The sequence below is a fragment of the Anser anser genome, assembly GCF_964211835.1.
Source record: "Anser anser genome assembly, chromosome: 3".
In the NCBI taxonomy this organism is placed as follows: domain Eukaryota; kingdom Metazoa; phylum Chordata; class Aves; order Anseriformes; family Anatidae; genus Anser; species Anser anser.
The window spans coordinates 77,729,364-77,751,474 of record NC_139722.1 but is presented as its reverse complement, the minus strand read 5'-3'; the positions used below and the strand labels follow the sequence as shown (position 1 = coordinate 77,751,474).

General features: G+C 39.6%; 2 protein-coding genes across 7 annotated transcripts; one reads left to right on the top strand and one right to left on the bottom strand.

Annotated features, from left to right (window-relative positions):
- Positions 1 to 17: 17 nt before the first annotated feature.
- PHF10 (PHD finger protein 10) lies at positions 18 to 18,688 on the top strand. 3 transcript variants are annotated; one of them, XM_083830488.1, is made up of 12 exons: positions 18 to 536; positions 2,508 to 2,614; positions 3,175 to 3,305; positions 4,135 to 4,212; positions 5,609 to 5,742; positions 5,866 to 6,015; positions 7,214 to 7,323; positions 8,891 to 9,044; positions 11,470 to 11,625; positions 16,405 to 16,513; positions 16,795 to 16,983; positions 18,442 to 18,688. In XM_083830488.1, exons 1-12 carry the CDS (start codon positions 33 to 35, stop codon positions 18,525 to 18,527), a joined length of 1,908 nt encoding a protein of 635 aa, XP_083686614.1. In that variant the 5' UTR covers positions 18 to 32; the 3' UTR covers positions 18,528 to 18,688. The 3 variants fall into 3 exon arrangements, with proteins under 3 accessions (XP_083686614.1, XP_083686613.1, XP_083686612.1); XM_083830487.1 differs by having other exon boundaries at positions 4,129 to 4,212; XM_083830486.1 differs by lacking the exon at positions 11,470 to 11,625.
- LOC310897173 (UPF0669 protein C6orf120 homolog) lies at positions 18,643 to 22,063 on the bottom strand. Of its 4 annotated transcripts, XM_083830494.1 has the most exons (3): positions 21,935 to 22,057; positions 21,199 to 21,361; positions 18,643 to 20,465 (listed from the first exon to the last, which is right to left on the bottom strand). In XM_083830494.1, exon 3 carries the CDS (start codon positions 20,415 to 20,417, stop codon positions 19,860 to 19,862), a length of 558 nt encoding a protein of 185 aa, XP_083686620.1. In that variant the 5' UTR covers positions 20,418 to 20,465; positions 21,199 to 21,361; positions 21,935 to 22,057; the 3' UTR covers positions 18,643 to 19,859. The 4 variants fall into 4 exon arrangements, with proteins under 4 accessions (XP_083686620.1, XP_083686618.1, XP_083686621.1 ...); XM_083830492.1 differs by lacking the exon at positions 21,199 to 21,361 and having other exon boundaries at positions 21,935 to 22,063; XM_083830495.1 differs by lacking the exons at positions 21,199 to 21,361; positions 21,935 to 22,057 and adding an exon at positions 21,614 to 21,892.
- Between the last annotated feature and the right edge of the window lie 48 nt (positions 22,064 to 22,111).

The following is a 22,111-nucleotide window of genomic DNA, read 5'->3' as shown; positions in this document are numbered from 1 at the left end:
CGGCGGCGCTCGGCGCTGCCCACCCGCGGGGGATGCTGCCCCTGCGCCCCGCGCTGCTGCACAAGCGCTACCGCGGCGGATCGGCGCCGCGCTCCCGGCCGGGCCGCGCGGCCGCACGGGCGGCGGCAGCAGGAGGAGGAGGAGGAGGAGGCGGCGGCGGCGGAGGGCGCGGAGGCGGCGGCAGCGGCGGGTCCCCGTCGATGTGCCCGCGGGGCGGCGGCGCTGCCGTCGGGGCGGGCCGCGCGTCGGTCCGGCGGCGCGGGCCGGGGTCGCCGCGGGCTGCCCGGAGGGGGGCGGAGCAGGATCTGCGCGAGCCGCCGCGCTCGTGCCCGGGCTGGCCGGTAGGGGCCGTTGCCACCCCCCGCCGGGGGAGGGGGGGCGGAGCCGGGCGCGGCGCGAGGCCGGGGCGGGCGGCGGCGGCGGCGCTGCTCCTCGCCCAGCCGGCGGCGGCGGCCCCCGCGGCGGTGATGGCGGCCGTCCTGTCCCCGCGCCTCTGCGACAGCGACCCGGCCACGCCCGGCGCACAGTCCCTCAAGGTGAGAGCCGCGGCCTCGCCGCCAGGCCCGGCCCGCTCCTCCCCCCCCCCCCCCGCCGCCTCAGCGCGGGCCCGGCCCCGGCCCGCCGGCGGAGGGCGGGCGAAGTTTGGGGCAGCGCCGGGCGCGCGTTGCCTCGGCCGGGACGCAGCCCCAGCGGTCCCCTCCCGGGGGGCGCTCTGGGCGCCGGGGCTCCCCGTCAGGCGGTGAGGGGTGTGCGCGGGGCTGGGAGCGCGGTGCCGTGCCGGGACCTCGCGCTGCAACTTTGTGGGGGCCGGTGGGGGGCGGCTGGGTCGAGCTTTGTCCGTGCCGGAGGGGCCTCTCTGGGCTGTTGGGCTTAGCGGTGTGCTCCGCACGGTAGCTGTGGTCGGGCTGCAGCCTGTGTGCAGGTGTTTTCGCGTTCTCTGGTAAGTCCCTTGCAACAAACCGCCCGGCTGCCCGCAGTGTTTTACTTCCTGGGCCCCGAGCCTGCGTGATGCGAAGCGAAAGCAGAGATGTAAACACAGCACGCTCTGCTCTCCTGTGCGCGCTGCCGGCGCTTTGCAGGCTTAATAAAAACGAAGTCTCGAGGCAGAAAAGAAAAACTTATGCTTATGTCTTCCTTCTTAAAGGCCACGTTGAGATTTATCACTTAAAAACAGAAGTTTGGAAGTTTCTTGTTTTGAGTGTAGATAGGCTTTTGTACAGAAAACCATAGCTTTGGCCCTGTTTATGTATTTTTGGAGTGCGTTAGTGTACTGGGTGAGAAGTAGGAGTGAACTGCTGTTGAGACACAGCTGTGTTGCAAAAACTCGAGTGTGATACTGTTTTGGTTGGGACTGCTGGTTAGTTTATCTAGTTGAGTTTATGCAGGGTATTCTTAGTGATACTCGGAAGCATTATTGTTGGTAATACTAGTAGAGATGCTGCTTGCCATTTCATTGACGTTGCTTTTAAGTTTTTGTTCTTGTATGAAAGACATTCTTCTTTCTTAAAGAAGAATTGGAGTAAAAACTCCCCAAGAAAGAAAGAAAGAAAAAGTCACGTAAAGAATTCTGTAATACATGAAATAAACCGAAAGGAGATGCTTTTCTCCTGCAACTTGCCTTGATTATAGTGCTATGAAGTCTTATATAACAAACTTTATTATTTGCTGAATTCTTTTTTAATAATAGTATTTCAAGTGATATGGTATGTAAAACATACTAGAGTGAAAAACACTAGCTATGCAGACCTAATAATAGTTCTTGTCACTGTTTAACAGAGTGTGGTCGTGGGCTTGATCCATTTATTTCTGGCACATTAATTTTTATTTCTTAAAGTTTTCACAAAAGTTATGAAAAGTGATTCTTTCACACTATTCCAGCGTTTCAGTTACTTAAACAGTTGTTTTGTTCTTGGATCTACTGCTGGTCACAATGCATAATTCACTTCGCTACTTCTGTCTCCTCTTTCTCACTTGTAATCATGCAAGGGCGTTCACTAAAGGCTTTGAGATTTTAGGTAGGAGTTAAACAGTCGTTTCAGTTTTTCTTTTATTTTTTTCCTCTCCACAAAAGAAAAGTTTTTGCTCTGTCCTTACTGTTGCTTTTGGGAGCAAGCATGATAAAGAGACTTAGTCTTGTCCCTGACTGTCACCAATGAAGGAAGTTTATTGGGTCTATACCTGCCTGGCTCTGCTTATGCCATAGGTAGTTTACATCAGGAATGATGAACTTGGTGGTCAGAGCCACATCTGTCTATTGAGTACTCCATGTACGCAGCAGGCGAGAAACAACCAGTTCTCTGTGCCACTTTGTGGCCTACAGCTAATTTCTATCAAAGAATAATTTGCTGCGTAATCTGTCCTATCAGTTTTTTGTAGAGAGTATTGTTAAATAGCTGACTACTTCGGGTATACTTGAACTGCAGATTGCCGTACGGTATTTTTTGATGTTTTAAATGATCCACTGAATACTTTTAATTTTTTAATACCTATTTGCATTTTTGTTTCAGGATGACACAGAAGAAAATTCCAATGATGGCAGCCAGCCATCCAAAAGACGACGTATGGGCTCAGGGGACAGTTCTCGGAGCTGTGAAACTTCTAGTCAAGATCTTGGGTAATACCATTTCTTTATTGCTAGTCTTACTGTAGCGTTCAGTATGCTAAAGTATTCTCTCTTCCACATTCTTTGCTTTTATATACTTCATATAGCTTCGGATTTGAGGGAATGTCCTGTAAGTAGCTGGGTGTCTTTTTCTCCTGGCATATTTTAAAAGGTCATATTTTAAAACCACACAGAATGTGCTGCGTCTTAATTTATAATCAAAAGCACAGCTTAGAAGTTTTAAAAATATTATGTGTTTCTGGAGTGAATTTTGACACTGTAGCATCTGCTTTTTTTCTGATGTCCTTTCCACCATTACAGTTATCCCTTTTTTTGTGTTCCTTCTCTCAGCATATTGATAAATGCTGCTTTTGGGAAGTACATATGAAGTGGGGTGTAGCTAAATGCCTTTGAAAAAGGTTAAGAGGATGTGGTGTTATAAAGGAATTGTCCAGCTATCCGTAGATGGTGGTCAGTAATGTAAATTGGAATTAGTGAATTTCTAGAAATGTAAGTATCCCTCTTATATATTCTTTGATTTCTTCTAATGCTTTTTTTTTTTTAATACTCAGATACAGCTATTTTCCTGCTGAAAACTTGATAGAGTACAAGTGGCCACCGGATGAAACAGGGGAATACTATATGCTTCAGGAGCAAGTCAGTGAATATTTGGGCGTGACTTCCTTTAAAAGAAAATATCCAGGTATTTGTTTTCTTGTGTGTGTTTTTTTCTAAATTTTTCTTCTAAAAAAATCTCTGCTTTCATACATTTGAATGTAATCTCCGTGTCTTTTTGACCACAGTGTGAGCCAATTGTTAAAAAAAAATTCATGGCAAAAGTATATCTCAGTGTTGTATTTTGTACTTCTTGATTTTTGTTACTGGCATATTGAAAATGTATACTACAGTTTTCAAAGCAATTTAAGACTTTACAGTATTGTCACTGAAAATCTGCAGACAAATCTGATTAAGGGTTAAGGTCAGCAAGTAGCTTTTGAAAACTGACCTCAGCTTTATTCTTAGATATTTTGTTAGTGATCTCTTACTCTATAGCTCTATCTCTGTATTCTGTTTCCTGAATTGTGGCAAAATTTCTATTTAATCTGTGGAAGGATTTCAGAATTAATTGGAAAGGTTCTACGATTTCAGCCTTCGTAATTCAGATTTATCATACATGGTTCTTCTGTCATGGAATTCATTTTAAAAAGCATATTAAAAGAAAAAGTTAAATATGCCGCCTTCTGTACTTGATCATGTTTTCTGCATCCAAGCTCTCGAGGCAGGTTTCTTAAGTATATCTGTAAATCATAACTATGGGCAGGATTCTCAGAAAAATCGGATGTGTCCTGGCAGTGTATATTAAATTTAAAATAAACTTTTAATGTTGTTATGTTTATAGGAATAGTAGTTTTGTGTAGACTCTCACTACCTGGAAATAAAATTCTCAGACTACTTTGATATTGTTTATGGGGGATTTTGAGTAACTTCACACATTTTTATTGCTTTTTTTTTTGTTTTCTCTCGAGATTTAGAAAGACGAGATCTATCTCACAAGGAGAAACTCTACCTCAGAGAACTAAATGTTATCACAGAAACTCAGTGCACGTTAGGTAAGAGAAAAGATCGTTAGCTTCCTTGTTACAGTATTGAAGGTGACACACTGAAAATGTGATTCAGTGTAGTAGAGAAGAATTGGATCATTTGCAACTGAAAATGTAAATTCTGAAAAGAAAACTGGTTGATATTTCATTCTTAATTTGTGTAATTGGCCAAAGGATATTGGTCTTCCAGATTTATCGTTTAGAAAAAAAAATTGGATCCATTCTACTTACTTAACAAAACTTATGTTGTAAATTAACTTTTAGAGCCCTTTTCTCCTTGTAGAAAAGAGAACAACATAATTTTTCAAACTGAAAAGTCCATCAGTCTTGTTCGGCTGAGTGCGCTGGGACTCAGCAAACACTAGTGTATTTATACAAATAAGTGTATGTGTTAGATGTTGGAAGGGTGCATATTGAAGCACTTAAATGTACTTGAAATAGAACAATGCCCTTGATGCATTTTATGTTGAAAGAACTTCAAGTATTTGTTCTTCCTCTGCTAATACGCGTGACTTGGAACATGCTAGAGATTAAATGATGCCTGTCACGTTTTTTTTCTGTGTGTCATGGATCTGTGCAAATGTTAAATCATTTTATATCTTAACAGTTCTCGGTATACTTACCTTTATTTCTCACCTGCCAGCTCTCTTGATTTTTTTTTTTTTTTTACTTAAATATGCAAGAGAGAACAATATCTATTTTTATCAGTAGAAGCAAAATGCTATATTCTGTCTCACATACACAGTATGTGCTATGTTAACCGTAAACAACAGGGATAGTTATATTTATCATTGGTGGTAGTAACATATGCCAACCTCCATTCTGTTGTCAGTGGAGGTTGGTTGCATTGGAGGCTTTCAAAGAGGCATTCTGCATGAGATGATAGCTGCAAACTGTCACGTTCTGACTTCTGAATTGAAATACTTTAATTAGGAGTCAGTCATCTGCGTGCAGTTTGCTGTTCTGAATTGCCCTCACAGTGATTCTTGATTTGTGTGGAGAACCTAACCTCATAATTTAAGTTAAGGTTGTACAAGTTAATGAAACTAACAGTTTACTGACACAAGAAACTGAAGCTAACAGTTCACCAGGTCCTGCTTACAGCAAAGGTGCTGCTTCACAGTGGAGTTGAGTAGGTGGCAGTCAAGTATGAAGGTGGGAGTTGTATTCTGTAGCTGTAAGCAAGAAAAGAAATGAGCCTTTCCTCCTTGGGGAGAAGCAAACTCTTAACCAGCCTTGAAAGCTGAATGTCATAAGTTCACTCCTGCTTGAGAGAGGGAGAAGCATTGTGCATAGTAGGTTGTTGTCTTTAGCTCCTCAAAAACTTCAGCTGATCATTGTCAGATATAAATAACCTACAGTTAGTTTTGCCAGATAGCATCATTATTGCTTTTATCTATTTTAGGTCTAACGGCTTTGCGTAGTGATGAAGTAATTGATCTTATGATTAAAGAATACCCTGCCAAACATGCTGAGTATTCTGTTATACTGCAAGAGAAAGAACGTCAGCGAATAACAGATCATTATAAAGAGTACTCTGTAAGTAAATAGTGTGCTAAGGGAACCAAATCTGTAACATGGAATATACATGTATTAAAAAAAGGGGTGCTCAAAAACTAATAGTGAAATGTATGTAAATTAATAAAATTATTTTTATTTCAGCAAATGCAGCAACAGAACACACAGAAAGTAGAAGCCAGTAAAGTTCCAGAATATATAAAAAAAGCTGCCAAGAAGGCTGCAGAATTCAACAGTAATTTAAACCGAGAGCGAATGGAAGAAAGAAGAGCCTATTTTGATTTACAAACACATGTAGGCAGATTTAAATTTCTTCTCAATGTCAATAGTAGCTCCTCGCGTGTTTTAGTAAAAAGTGTTTATTAGTACTGTCTTAACTATTTTATCTTCAGGGGGTTTGAATAGTCCTGTTACAGTTACGTAGAGACGTTAACAGTTTTGCTGGGTAATATTAATAAAAATAATAATTTCAAATATAGCTAATATAAAATCTTTTTTCAAATGGGAAAACACTTATGTCTGAGGAAACTTCTAAAGTTTCAATGTTACTTTGTCATGTCTCTAATGTGCTGGAACAGCATAATATTAAGAAGGATGTTTAGGTTACTAAGAAGCTTCTGTTGTTATCTGTTCATGTAAGTGGCTCATTCTTTTTTTGGAACGCTACTGAAATTTTGCCGGAACAGTGTAATGAGTTAAAAAGTAAGCTGTTTATCTAAAAGAGTACTTGCTCCCTATCAATTTTCATGTCCGTATTTTTGCTAGGTGTTACATTATTTTTGTATTAGATATATTTTATGCCTCTGTGCCTGATAAAAAAAAATAAAAAATAAATAAATAGAAACCACACATGCTAGCTGTCATTTTGAAGCAGGAGTGCACGGCTCATGTGAAGACAGTATAGCATGTTTTTTCTCTTTGCAAATTATTACAGTATAGTAGTATATTGTGAAGAGTTTACATTTTTCTGATATTGAGACGTGTTACGTACAGGGTAGTAGATAATTGGTTTAATTCTGAAAGAAGACCTTCTATAAGCTTCCTTTGTGTTGCTAGTGGGATTTTTTTTAGTAGTACAGTCAGGTTTCAGAATGAGATGGCAATATTTTGCTACCCTCTACCAACATGGACTCACTGATAATTCATATTAAAGATGGTTATCATATAAGTTTATTGATTAAAGGTTATTGCTTGAATTGCTATATTTCTTTTTTAAAATTATTTTACATACTATACTATTAGAAGTACTCTTGCCTTTCAGTTCACTAGGCCCTTCCTGATTAGATGTAAATCTGTAATATTATCTTGAGAGTCGATTTCTTACCATTTGAATGAATTGAGCTCTCCTTAAGAGAACTCAGATAGCTGTTCCAACTCAATAAAGGGGAGAGACTGTTGAGTTCAAAAATATTTTCAGGGGGTGGAGGGTAGGGAAGGCTCAAAAGTTCGGCTGTGAAATGAGAACTTCATTATTTTGTATTAAACACCACAGATTATCCAGGTGCCTCAAGGAAAATACAAAGTCTTACCTACAGAGAGAACAAAGGTTAGTCCTTATCCAGTGGCTCTCATACCCGGCCAGTTCCAGGAGTACTACAAAAGGTATTTTAAAACCATTGCAACTGCTGATTCTCTTGCAGTGATCTATTTTCTCTACATCTAGCTGATGGAAAACGTTTGCATGTATTTACTGTAAAGTTTTGAGTTAACTTTATGCTTGAGTCACTTGCTAGTCTAATAAATGCACAGCATGAGGGCTTCTGTCAACAACATAAATGTAGTACTGGCTGCAAGAGTGTTCCCTCCAGTGATGTATTGTGGCGCCTGAGCTTTCACCAGCTCAGCCCCTTACTGTGGTAAAAGCAGACACTGATATCACTCCTGCCACCCTCACATGTTTACTTACCTTCTGCCTCTGCATGTTTGCTAAGATTAATATCGCTATGTCAAAATGTTGTAATGCTGGCTTGTGGTCAGGTGCTTTCCATGTGACAGTCTTACTGTCCTTTTAAAAATTTTTAGAAAGTTTTTAACATTAAAAAAAAAAATCCCACCAAACTGTGATTGATCTTGTGGGCTAAGTTTAATGTCAGATTTTTAGGTGAGGGAGAAAGGTGTTGCTAGTCGAATTTTTCTATTTCATTAAATATGTATTGTGTAGACTTGAACATCTACACAAATTTTAGACTTTTCCCTGTGGGATGCTCCCTTTTGGTGAACGCAGGCTGATTTGAAAACTCTTGCCTAAGTTGTACCATCTGTACACCAGAGGTGGTACTACTCATCCTATACATACGAAGTTTTCTGTAGACAAGCTTTTTGTACGCATTTGCCTTGTTCATTCCAGTGTGTGTGCATACAGCCCCCCCATAAATTTGCATGTTAAAGGATATTCTTAAAGGACCTGAATTTTATTAAGTTGAGTTAAAAATACAAGAAATCTTGTTTATTTTGAGCATACAAGCTATAAGTGAAACTGGCTATCCTTCTTAATGAAGGACACAGCCTTTCAAAGCGTACATCAAAATAGCGTCCTACCCTTTACCTGTCCTTAATAGTAAGAGGTCTCTAACTTTTTTCCTAGTCTTTAAGGTCAATAAAAAAAGGGGGGGGGGGGGGGATTACACACATTAAGCTGTATCTGGCTATGAGCAGATACAGATTAGATCTTCACATTATTCTGGTAATATTTTTATTTGCCTTTTTTTCTCCTTCATTACTCAAGAATCTTGGTCTTAAATAGATCATCTTTTCTTATTTTGCTTTGTACCCCAGCCATTCGTGTGCCTTTGGTTGGAGTTGTGCACATGCTATGTACTTAGAACAACAAAGTATATAGTCTGTTGGGTGTAGTAACATGAGTTGATTATAAATCTGTAGACATTCAGGTGACCTTTTATGATTATAAAGGTTTAGAACATGGCAAATATGTTCTTCCTTTGTTCCATGAATATTTACCTACACAAAGATGACAAGTACTAGATACTAGTTAATTTGTGAAGAGAAATTAGTAAGTTTCCTGCAATTTTTTTTATGTGCTTTCCTGAAAAAGTGAGCTGAAATTATTCAGATTTCTTACTTTCAAAATAAATTCATAAAGAATCATTTTGTAAATAATATCCATGCATAAAATACGAAGGCATTTGTTTGTTTATTTTATTACCTTTAGATATTCTCCAGATGAACTTCGTTACTTGCCATTAAACACAGCTCTTTACGAACCTCCTTTGGATCCAGAACTGCCTGCATTAGACAGTGATGGGGATTCAGATGATGCAGAGGAAGGGCGAGGTGATGAGAAACGGAAAACCAAAGGCAACTCGGTGAGACAAATTGAAAGTGTTCTTCAACAAAATAAAATCCTTTCCCTTCGCTTTTGTTAGTTTCAGTAATTTCCTGGTAGAATCTTTAACATTGGCAAAATGAGGTAGAATCATAACCTTGCCTTTTTAGTACTTCTTTTTATTTTATAACTTTTCTATCCAACTTTCCATTGTGCTCCATTTTTAAAGTAAATCAAACAAATATTTGTAATATTGGGCCCTCTCTTACTTGTTTCTAAAGAAGTTTTGAAGAGTCTTCCCAACTGCCGCTCTTTGTTTACTGCCTTTTCCTCAGGTCATGGGTCAGGTTGTTAGCATTTCTGAGGGGTGTGAACTTTAGTTCAGGTCACAGTATGTTTTGCTACTGAAGTTCCACAGAATCCATCAGTAAAGCAAAGGACTTGGTAGCCTGGTAACTTTGCCTTCTTGTAATGTAGAAGCAGGAAGTACTCAATATTGAAACAGTTACTTTATTATAACTTAAAGAAAAGCTTGAAAGCAGTGGGATTTTTTGTTTGTTTTACAATACATCTTTAAAAAGATGTGTATGTGCTCTCTGTTTATGCAAACCCCAAATTAACTGTTACTGGAAGTTAAGGGAAGCTCACATACCTACCTGGAGAGTGTTGCAGGTGCTCAGGAGCAGTTGAGCTTCAGATGGGCTGTCCAAGCACAGCTGTATCATTCGTCTATTGGTGTTGGTGGTATATTGGCAATGACCATTTTCTAGAAATGGAACCCCAGTTCTAAGAAAAACAATATAAAACCAGAAATGCATTTAACAGTTTCTAGTTCAATTGACTAACATGTTAGATAGTGGGTATATGTAATGCTAAGTTTCTCCATATAAACATTTATTTTGTTTAAATATTCACAAGCTACTCATAACTGAAGAAGAAAAGAAAGGGTCAGCTTGTAGATTTACAGAGGATAGCTGTTAATACACCCTTTCTGCTTGTATTTTTTAGAGAGAAAAAAAAAAGTAAACATCATGCTAAATGTCAAACAAAACTTTGATTTAATTGTACTCCATTATTTTTACACTTGGTCGTTAATCACCTCTTCCTAATTCCCTTTTCCACTGACTTCCATTTCTCTTAATGGTAAAGAAAGATAATTGGACTGAGCAGGCTGTCCTTCCATTTAACACAGAAGTTCAGATGCCTTTTTGGTGAGAGACTGCAGAAGGGAAAAATGTGGTTGTGTTGGAAAGGTGTAGGGAATATATGAGGTGAGGTTCCTATGAAGGGGGTTTGGCTATGGAGCAGGGGGTTCTTTCCTAGTCATTAGGGCAAGATATCTGTTGGACACAAAGGTGGACAGTTGCCAAGTCTATTTTTCTGAGTCTTAAGCTGCCTAACATTTATCAGATTTCCCTGGTGAGTCCTACAATATGCTTTTTCCTTTTTTACCCTCCCCATTTTTGGACTCAGATAGCAGTTTTCCTGTTCTGTAGTGTCTTAATGGACTTGTTCTGAATAATTCTTCCCCTAGTTTGAAAAAAAAAAAAAAGGCGAAACAATACCATTTCTATTTGCCAGGTAATTAGCTTTGCTTTTGTGTTCTACTCCTTCCTTTGCCCTCTGTCTGTTTTGTCTGTTTTGATTTTAGGTTCCGGGGCATAGGTGGATTACTTTATTTGTACTGAGTGCCTTTTACTGCAGGGCACCACAATCATTTGGCCTTTTGTTTTTTATTGTAATAAACTTGATTAATTATATTATTATCTGCTGAAGGTTTTTGGAGGCCTTTATTAACACTTCTCTGAGAAAAATCTTGTGCTGCTGCTCTTAATTATGCTTACATTGGTCTATCGTTCTCTTTGAACCTCTTCCTCTCTTCACCTTCCCATTCTTCAAAATGCTTTTAACTGCAGCATGAAATCTGATGTTTGGTTCTGTATTAAATATTCAGGTGTGTTTTTCCTCTGATGGTGTTCTTCTGCTGCAATCCAAATGAAATATTCAGAGTGCTCCTGGTGAAAATATGAGATGAGGGTGGCAGTAAAAACCTTCACATATTTAATTAAAGACAGTGTTATTTGGTCGTACACTTTAAATACAAGGCCAGGGCACTTTTAACTTTTCACTGGCCCTTTACTTTGTAAACAACATCATGCATATAGTCAATTTCTTGCTGACTTTCAAAGGAAAATGGTTCAAAGAATTACACTGTTGTGTGCTCCACTCTGGTATCAAGATTAACTGGAAAACACAACTGCTATTGCTGATGCCAGTCTCTTAGCATGAGAAAAGATAAATAATGAAGGTTATGAAAAAAGTGTTCTAGATTGTGATGCACCCCATGCTTTTGTAGAAGGAAAGATGTATCCTTCTTTTACGTTAGTTGGCTCTAAGGGGCATAGGAAAGACTTGTCTGTCTATCCAAAAAAATAAAAAATATAGCTATGGTATTTTTATTATAGGACAATTCGTCTGGCAATGTATCTGAAGGTGATTGCGCCACAGACAACCAGGAGGATTCTTTTCAGGGAAGACAAAAAACAAGAGACAAAAGTTCTACTCCAAGAAAAGATGGTTCCAAACGTTCTGTATTATCCAAGTCAGTTCCTGGGTACAAGGTAGAAGAAAAAAGCCCCTGACTGAACTTCTATACTGACCAGCCTCTCCCTGAAATATTTGTTTTTCAGTAATGTGGAACTTCTGCTTGCTGTACTTCACTACCTGCCCTCCTGTTGTGTGCTCCATCTGTTTGCTTCCTTACTTCCTTTTTGCTTTTATTTCACTTGAGGCTTTCCTTTACTCTAGCTATACAGTGGCCTCTGTTTCTGTTAACTTCTCTGATTCCCAGGCAGTTACATTAGAACAGTCTATTGTGGATTTGTCATTGGAACTCTGCATCTTTCTGTCTGCCTGGACATAGCAGTCAGAATTACTTGCCAGTTCAGAACTAGCACTAGGTATCCATTATTTTTTGTACTGTTTCGTATGGCAGCATACCTAGAGATCAGTGCTGTAAAGTGCAGCTATGTGGCTGAACACATTGTGCCGATGTTCATTTCAAATAGTCCTTCATCCTGAGATGTTACAATGTATGGGATGAAGGACGAGAAGTTTATTACAGTCATATAGGCAACACTACACGACCACTTTAAGAGTATATGAAAAACAGCTTTTTATGTAGTTTGTACTATATAGGAAAGTTTGTAGGCAATATGCTTTTATCTGACTTGGTTTGGATGTTAATACATTTTAGCTATGAAGCAGTGATTGCCAAACCTAAGACCAAAATCATCAGTATTACTGTATAATAATTTCAAAAATTAGGATGATAAAAGATTAAGATAAAAAAAAAAAATCAGGAAAACTGGGAATTGACATGCATTATTTATGTTATTATTCGGCATACTAAGAGGGATTTTGAAAATAATGTAACACATTTAAAACACATTAGTGCCCAGTCCTGTTCCACTGAAGGGAATTAAAATTTTCCATTGACTTACGTGGGAGCAGGAATAGGTCCATAAAAAAGGAAGACACTACATTAACATAGGGTTTATGTAGCAATCAGGAATGCATGTTGAGAGGTTATGAAAAAGGAAAATTTTTGTCAGTGACAAGATTGTACATACTGAGAAACTGTCGCAGCAGAAGTTAGGCTGTTGATGGTTTGTATTTTATATTCATAACTGTTTACTATCTGTATTTACCAAGTTAACAATAAATAAGCTATAACTAAGAAGCTAATTTCCAACAAGGATTGGATAAACTTTCTGTACATACAGTAACTGTAAAAGTTCGTAACAGGTATCAAGCTCCAGTTGCGTTTTCTCTTTTCAGAAACTTACTAAAACATATGCAAATTACGGAGATTTAGACTGTGGTACCATACATCTATTTTTTATATGTAACTCTGCAAATTGTTGTAGACTCAGAATGCATACCGATGTTCCCACAAACAAGAAATCCAAAGATGGCACTTGAATTTTTTTTTAGCTTTGTTTAACTTGATGTTGGAGATTGTGTGCCACAGGTTTACAGAAAGAAGTTTCACTTAACTTTGAGATGCCTGTGTGCTTGATTAGCCCAATCTATGAATGCATAGAGAGAGGATTTACAGAGCAGAACCTTTTTTTAAAAGTCATACTGGTAGCATACTGGTAGCATACAGCATTGCATTTTGAAAATGGATTCCTATAGCAATTACTCACTTCTAAAAAGTCACTGACTGTGTTAGTAACAAGGCATTACTGTAAACTGACAGTGCCACATCTTTCTGATGTCAACGTACCCTGCCTGCATCAGCCATCAACCTGTTGATAAGTCAAGATGGTGATGCTGTGTTGGGATGTTGAGAGAACCGGCTTTCTTGTTTGTGGGAGTGTTTAAATGCTTTCAGTAAACACAATTATATGAGCTTCTTTAACTGGTAAGACAGAAAGAATCTTGTTTGTTAGCTCATTAAAAACACCAGATAATGATATACCTACCGTATGTGCCTGAGTGTTACGGCACTTCGAGCTGAAGGCTTAACTGATTTAAAATGTTGTCCCTGTGAATTCTAAATCTTTGTAATACTTTTGTTCTGTATTGTTCTCTAATATCTGACTATTTTTGTAGGACGGTAAACTTTTGGTTACATGTAGTTAAAATTGAAGGATAATTGCTATGGCATCAACATGCAAATGTATCATTATAGACACATTATGAGTATTAAAGGATTCACACATTTCCACTGAGTTATTTTTAAGCAAAAGAAATGATGTATTTTATATGGAGCCGTTTTTATTATCAGTTCTTTAACAAAGAACAATTACCATGTGTTTTACATTTTGTCATGTTACAAGTAGCGAGTCTTTGTTGCTGCAGGACTGGCTATTGCAATTGCACACACAGGGTACTGTTAAAAGTACAGGAGTTTTTTTTTGCACATAAAACTGAAATGTATTGAAACTATATTTTACAACACTTCTGTTTTAGGTCACTGTATATGCAAATGGAACCCTTTGCATTCAGAATAGGACCTTATAAAAATAGTGTGATCGGAATGCTTGCTTTGAGAGCTGCATGCTGCAGCAAGGAAGTTAAAACTTACAGAGCAGTCATCATTTTGACCCAGCATTCCTTCTCTCTCCCTTCCTTACCCCCCAATAAGGTGAAGATGTACAAAGCAAAATGTACTCTAATCAGATGGGATATTGTCACTTCCCATTTGGATTTGATACACTTTTTTTTTTAGTGTTTCTAAAAGCCATTTATGATGGTAGAACTTGAATTGTTTTGAAATGTGAAGTCTTGCATTATTTCATTTTTGTAAAAAAAAATAAAATAAAAATCAAAAAACATAACAAAAAACCACCCTTCCATACTGTTGGAACTTTTATTATTAATAGGCTGTTATTCCCCCCCCCCAAATGCACGATTTCTAATAAACACAATTTAGTGAAGTAAGAATTAGATGGAAGCATTGTTAATAAATGCACCCGTATCAGTGTCTAACTTTAGAATTATATATATCAGAGTGTTAATGCACATAACCGAATGCAAGTACAGTGACCGGAGAGTAGCTCACTTTAGTTTTGACGGAGTACAAGGGAGTATGCTGCTGTATATTAAAAGCAGTGATACTCAAATTCGTTAGAAGTCTGATTAGAGAAGTGCACTTCCTATTTTAGAAGGCTTGGTTTACTTAGAAGTAGATAAAAACACACCAACAAAAAAATTAGAATGTAGCCTAAACAACAGAAGGGTGAATGCTGCAACACTGATGAGGTTTAAGCATGTGCCACTTTTGTTGGGAGGAGCAGGGTATAAAGGTGTACATGTAGGACACATAGAATAGTAAATGATTTTGTGTGTTTTTGCTTCCATTATATTTATTACTTTGTAGAGACATTTGTGAATGTTAGACTTCTCTTACCGTTTTCCTATATTTATGTATAAAACAGGTTGACTATGCTTTTTTAAAATAAATAAGCAAAAAAAGTCTGTATGAGTGCCTCTGTCATCTTTTGAAGGAAGTTACCTATAAACATCTCTGATGGTGTTTTGTTTTTTAAATAAAACTCTTCAGACTAGACAATTTGGAGCAGACTGTAGTTGTGCTTTAACTTAAAAAAGCAGATGTAAAACTTCAGAAATCTTAAAGCAATGTGTCCTGACTACTTACAAATGAATTAAGATACTATCTTACTAGATACAGGTGTTGGAAAAAGACTGGCTGGGGGGATAGACACACTTGAGGATAAGTTGCATTGCAAAGATTCCTGTTTTGTTTCTTTGTTTTAATATATGTATTGCTGGTTTCTTTCCTTCTTTTTTTTTTTTTAATCAAACTTTATTCTTCTCCCCAGAAGTGGTTGGTAGTTGATTGGGTATGTTTTTGCTTACTGACAAGCTGTTTAGTTCCTTAGAAAACAGGATGTGCCTTGAATTTGAATTCCAGCTAGTAGCTGCATCTTTGCAGCAACATTTTTTTTTCTCAAAACTCTGGGACTAAAACTCTGGGACTAGTGGTTAATATCAGTGAGCACTATATTAATTTTAACCCTTATTTCTCACTAATTTCATTATGCAGGGGTCCAAGCTCAATAATATAACTACTGAAATATGTCTGAAGTATGCAATGCCTGGTTTGTTTCTTGGTCCTCACAAAGATATTTCTGGAATATGTCATGCCTTATTTCTTTGGTCCTCATCAGGATAAAACTTTTGGGTTTGCACACAGAATTAATACACAAATGTTACTCCATTTAACAGCCTACTATTTCTCTCATACCTTTTAAATGGGTCTCATGCACCCAAATAGGCTCCAGATTATCGCTTAGAAATACTACAAATGTAAAACTGTATTTCAGTGCAAGGGAATGTATTTTTTTACTGCAGTTACGACTGGACTTAAGAAGGAATGGTAAGACAGCAGTGTATAACATAGCTTACCAGATATTTTAAAACTTGTTAAAGTCAAATTTATTGCTTTTGCAATTAAATTTCTATATTCTATAAAGACAATGAAAATGGGAAATTGTATTTAATTTCTTCCACACAGGAAATCTGCATGGAGATTCATAATGAAGTATTCTATACCAGATTTTTTTTTAATGCTATACCATGTAATTTAGGGGTACGTTAGCTGGTGAATTCAGAGGAAGAAACTAGTACATGCTTCTGCTCCCATTCCGTTTACGTAAAGCCCACTACACGTATGCCAAGTTCAAATTTTATGTGGTTAATCTAAGACTTTTTAAATGCTGCTGGTTGTCAATTATTGCCATTTGTGTTAAGGTTCACACATCATAGCAGATAACCCATTAATTTTGAGTTAAGGAGCTATGTTACATTTCCTGTTAAATCTGTAAATTCTTCTGGAATGAATTTATAGCCCTCTTCTACCCTTCCAGCCAAAGGTCATTCCAAATGCTATATGTGGAATTTGTCTGAAGGGTAAGGAGTCCAACAAGAAAGGAAAAGCTGAAGCTCTTATACATTGCTCCCAGTGTGACAACAGTGGTAAGTATCCGTATAAACTAACTGGATTCCTAAGGATTCAAACATTCCTAATGTTTGACAGATCTTTTTGTGGAAATATTTGTACTTGTTTATCAACAGTTCACTTGCCTTTTCTGTCCTTCATTAAAGCTTCATCCCTGTTTAAGATTGTATGTACTGTCACATTCAGCGTGCTGTTAGATTTCTCCAGGAGGCGAGCTCAGCTTCAGCTTCTTTCAATGCAATCTAAATAATTTTAAATTTCATTTCAGTCATAATTAATAATATTGATTTTAATCCAGGCCACCCTTCTTGCCTTGATATGACCCCGGAGCTTGTTGCTATGATTAAGACTTATCCTTGGCAATGTATGGAGTGTAAAACATGCATTATATGCGGGCAGCCTCACCACGAAGAAGAAATGATGTTCTGTGATGTATGTGACCGTGGTTATCACACTTTTTGTGTGGGGCTTGACGCTATCCCCTCAGGTAATAAAGTAAGAGTTAATTGTTCCCTTCCCACCTCCTCCGAGTCCTGGGGTTTTTCTGTCAAAATATGTGTTGCTTTTGAAAGAAGAGTTTAAAATCAGTGTGAAGGGTAAAAATAAGCAGTAGCGTTGGAAAGCATCCACACACTAGGGCCTGAGATTTTTTTTTATAAGCTTTATTTCTGTGTATTTGGTTTTGCACAGTTTAACCTGGCATTTCCTGTATAGGAAATATAATTGGCTTTTACAACAGAATCCAAACAGGCTCACTCAGAGCTACTGTTGTTTTTTTTTAATATTTCCACAGAATACTGAGAATAATTACCTCTTTTCATAAAAGAGACCTGTAAAGAGGCCTCTAATGCTGCATATTGCTGGAGTATAGCTTTCACATTAACAAAGTTTGTTATTTCAGTCTCTAAATTAAAAAGTATGCTCAATTTAGCATTTGTAAACACCTTTTTAAACCCCCCTTCCTTCCCATTTTTTTCTTAAATGTAAAAGCTGGAAGTACCTAAATGTCAGACAGCCTGTACTTTTAAATTACCTGGCCACTCATATCACCTGGCTGACTCAAGGCAATGTAAAGAAAACTTCAGACATAAGTGACTGGTAGCAGTGTTGCTTTTCATGTGATAATAAATCAGTGATAAGTAAGCTCATGATAAAGTGTTCAGTGACAATATTCCTTGTAACTGCTACCTCAAATATATTGTATATTCCCATTTAGAGAAGCACGGGGAGCTTGCAGTTGCTTTACTCCAGGTTCTGTGGTTGATTCAACTTTCAGGCTGACCTACGGACAGAATCTAAGCAAAATAATTATATTCCTACAAAACTAAAAAAAAAAATAATAGCAAAGCAGCTTTTATGATTCCAGCTGTTGTAATATAAATAGTTAATATCCATGCTCAACCCTTTATTGTTCCCTCCATAAACGGGTTTTAGTACAAGGTCTAGTGCTGAACCTCTGCCAGCAGTTTAATCTGTGCTGCCTGACTGCACTGAAATAACTGACGTTGGTTTGGGGAATGGGACCCACTACCTTGTGGCACAATAGCAACATTCTCCAACTGCCATTCATTTCTGCTGTGAGTTACTGCCCACAACCTTGAACTGTGGCCACTCATCTGAAAATCTTCGCTTGCCACCTCAAAGTTTGTCTCTTCTTTCCTAATAACCATTGCCTTAGCAGAGCTGGCACTTACTCCCTGAGCTCCATAAACATTAGTGTAGCCAATTGTTACATGCACCGAGTCTGCAAGGGACAGTGAATTTGACCTGCTGCTTTCTGTATCTTTTAGAAAAGATGCTTGTATTTTAAAGAGAAACACTGGTTGCGTACATGAAAGGAAGTACTAGAAACAGATGAGCACCTATGGAAATGGTGAAAGGTACATAACTAGATGAGTGAGTAAAAAAGGTAGTTTCCCAATAATTGACAACTTTCTTTTCTTAGGTCGCTGGATTTGTGATTGTTGTCAGAAAGACTCTCCCGTACCCAGAAGAGGAGGAAGAAGGGGGAAAAACAGCAAGGAGGGCTAACCCCCACCCTCCCCCCCCACAAAAAAAAAAACAACTTGCTGTCCAAAATTTAACTGCACAAATTAGTGATATTTTGGTGCTATTTAACCAACCACTTTAAGAGGAACAATACCACTTTTTTTTTCTTTTTACCAAATAAACTTTTAATTTTGGCTATAAAATTATTTTTGTGATATAAGTCACTAATCATGTCCTGTCAGCTATCTAGACAGAGAAGTTCCCATTCAAAAAGAAAAGGCTTTCACTAATGAAATTTAAATTGTACATGCACTGTTTGTATAAAATTATAGTAACGTTTTTGTTTATTTCAGTGCACTCATCAGTAAGCTCTGTGAAAAGAAAATTACAGAGCAATTTAAATATACACTATTTGCATAGCAATTGGTTATTTTGAAAGACTCAAACAAAGGGAAAAATACTCCTGGAAAAACTAACTTTCAGGGAAGAGTGAGCATGATCTGACCTTCTTACAATATACTGCAACTTCCTTTCAGTGAAAATTTTCTTTGCAAGCTAATGACTTATTCATATAAATGTACCGAAAAAAAATCCTGTAAACATCTTTTGAAAAGAAAAAAAATCACAAAAAGCTGTAAAGGGTGGTGTAAGAAAATACCTCTCAACCTTAAGATCCTATATACTGCATTGCCTTTAATGAGGAATGAGAATGTCATATTGACAAGTAACAACAGCTGAAGGCTTCCTCTCCCTATAGTAATATTGAAGTATCGTGTACTCGATTCAGGTCATGGATTTGCAGAGGTGCTGAGTGACCGGACAGGCCTCTGCGTACAGATGGTTGATGGGATGTAGAGCACAAGCAGTCAAAATACAGGCCATCTGTCCCCTTAGGTGATTGTTTGGTTTTTCCTTCCTTCACCCTAGGCTCCTCAGCTTGACTGCACTCCAAAGTCACTGCGAATTAGTTTTACTGCAGATAGCTGGCAGAGAAAGAGTAGATTTTATTTTTAAATATGATTGAGAGGGGGCACTTAAGTGCAGCTGTTTGTATTTTGCTCTTCGTAAAATAATGATAGAAGAAAAAGGATTAGAGCTGATTTTTTTCCTAAGCACCTGTTTAGAGATTCCCAACTCTACATTCATCTTTAAGCCCTGATCTCTAAAGTTGAATACTGCAAATACTGTGCTTGCTGCTCATTTTACATGTAGGGCAGGATTTTACAATATAAAATTAAATATGGCTTTTTCCCCCCTCACCTCCTGACTTTCTTTCTGGTTCAGGAAACACAACAAAGAGTATTAAATATTACAGAAAGTTATTCATGTTCAATTTCACAGGCTGAAATTTGATTTAGTCCAGTGTATATGAATTTAAAAAAGAATTTCAAGTATTAATTTCAAGATTCCAATAAGTATAGTCCAGAAAACAGATTCTTCATCCTGAGATTCATCTTCTGTGGTGTGTGAGTATTTCTGGTTTGCCTCCATCTCCTCTGGGTTGTAAGAAGCCTCGCCAAAAGGATACTGTACAATTGTTCGATCGTAGTAGACCTTCATTTCAAACTCACTCTCCAGGTGAGAGGGGTGACCATAAATCCCTATTCCCACTGGGCGGCGGAAGTGTGCTGGTACATGGACAACATCTTGGCCACAAGTTACGGACTGTAACTCGTACTCATCAAAGCTGGGGTGAAGAGTTATATCAGATACATACAAATCCGCATCGCCTTTTAAACTCTGCATCTGAAGTACTATCTTTCCCTCGTGATTTAGTCTCAAGTAGCTGTAGTTTCCCGCTCCAATCTGACCTTGAACAACGTGAAGAAGAAGCCATTCTTCAGGTACATCCTCTTCCTCAAAGGTCTTTACCACAAATAGTACTTGAGCTGCCACAAATATTATCAGGACTCTCCTCCAGCGTGCTGCCATGACTATTTAAGTTTTACTCTGATTCTTCCTGCTGTCACGTGCGCTACCCTGCAAATACAAAAGAATTTAGATTTAGTATACTCCGTTCCTGGAAGGAATCAGTTTTGTTTTTAATTCGCTAATTTTTAAAAATCCTCTCTAGTTCACACAAAGGCAAACAACTTCAGCTATGTACATTGGCTAACTTTTTTCCTTTTTAAAACAGTAAAAAAAAAAACATTCTGTTGCTAAGTTCAGAGCTCTGTATGGTAGGATTGAAATGACCTCAGAAAACAGTTCAGGTGCAAATCTGTGTGCATGTATGAAGCAGTATGCATTCTGACCTGCAGTGGGAAGGGAGCTAGAACTAAAAACAGATCATGGACTGAGACAACACAATATACTAAATTATGGTTCTGCAGCATGGATTATTTCTATGACCAAATTTGGCATATTTTCACTGAAGAACTGCATTTACTTTTATAAAGTTTTTGTTACCGTACAAACACTCAGCTCTTTACAGCACTTGCCTACAAAACAGACAGCTCAAGTTGCTGGGACCAGGGGAAGAAGAAAAGGGCTGTTACAAAACGAAGACCCTTGTGCCCTTTCCCCCTTGTTGCATGCTCCCAGCCAGGCAGCCTGAGCATGCCCGCAGCACTCCAGTCCTTTCAACAACTGCACAAAGTGCACGTGCACAAAGCAGTAAGCTCTAAACTTTGTCAAAGCCTTTCAAAGCATACAGCTGACTGAATTTTACATGCTGGTCTTGGTCAAGTGTGGGAACTGGAAGTACATGCACCTTGATGTTTCAGATGAAGATTTCCACTCCCTCACGCCTTCCATGAGGACTGAGCAATTATCTTAAACGTGACAGCTGCTGGTAAATTGCTAGCATGTAAACAAACTGCATTACTTCCACCGAGACGTCGCTTGAAGCTTGGTGGTTTTCCAGCTAGCCAGATCTAGGGACAAAAACGTACAAGCACTTCTGTAGTAACAAGTTTTCTGTCCCAGGGGCCTCTAGAACACAAGGCCACAATTCTGCGAAGGCAGCACCGTGCAAGGAAGCGCAGCGCTCACAGAACCTGCCAGACTGACCAAGCCCTTTGAACAGTGACAGAAAAGCTGTCTTCTGGATCAGAGAACAAGCCAATCCGAGCCGAGGCGGCGATGAAGCAACACCCGAGGGGAGGAACAGACGGAGCACAAAACACCTGGCTAAGCACAAGCGACGGCCGATCCCACCTGAGCTCCTGTCCGGCGCCCGGGAGATCTCAGGAGACCTTGGACAGTGCCGGGAGCCCGGCCGCCCCCCTCAGCTGCCTCCTCCCCGCGGGCCGGCGCAGGCCGCGGGCACGGAGCGGCGGCGGCGCGGCTCCGGCTCGGCTCCGCGGACGTGCGGCGGCGCAGGGAGGCGCGGCCAAGCCCCACCCCGGGGCCCCACCGAGGGACCGCCGGGCACGGCGCCGCCCCTCCGGCCTCGCCGCGCCCCCTGCACGCCCCCCTCAGAGCCCGGCCCGGCGGCCGCCACTCACCGCCGCCGCCACGGCCGTTACAGCCGTTACCGCCGGTACCGCCGTTACGGCCGCGCGCGAGCCGCCGCCCGCGGCCCTGCTATCGCGAGAGCGCGGCGGGGCGCGGCCGTCGCCCTGGCAACCGCCGCCCGGGCTGAGGCGCTCGGCGGGACGGGGCGGGACGGGGCGGGAGGCGGC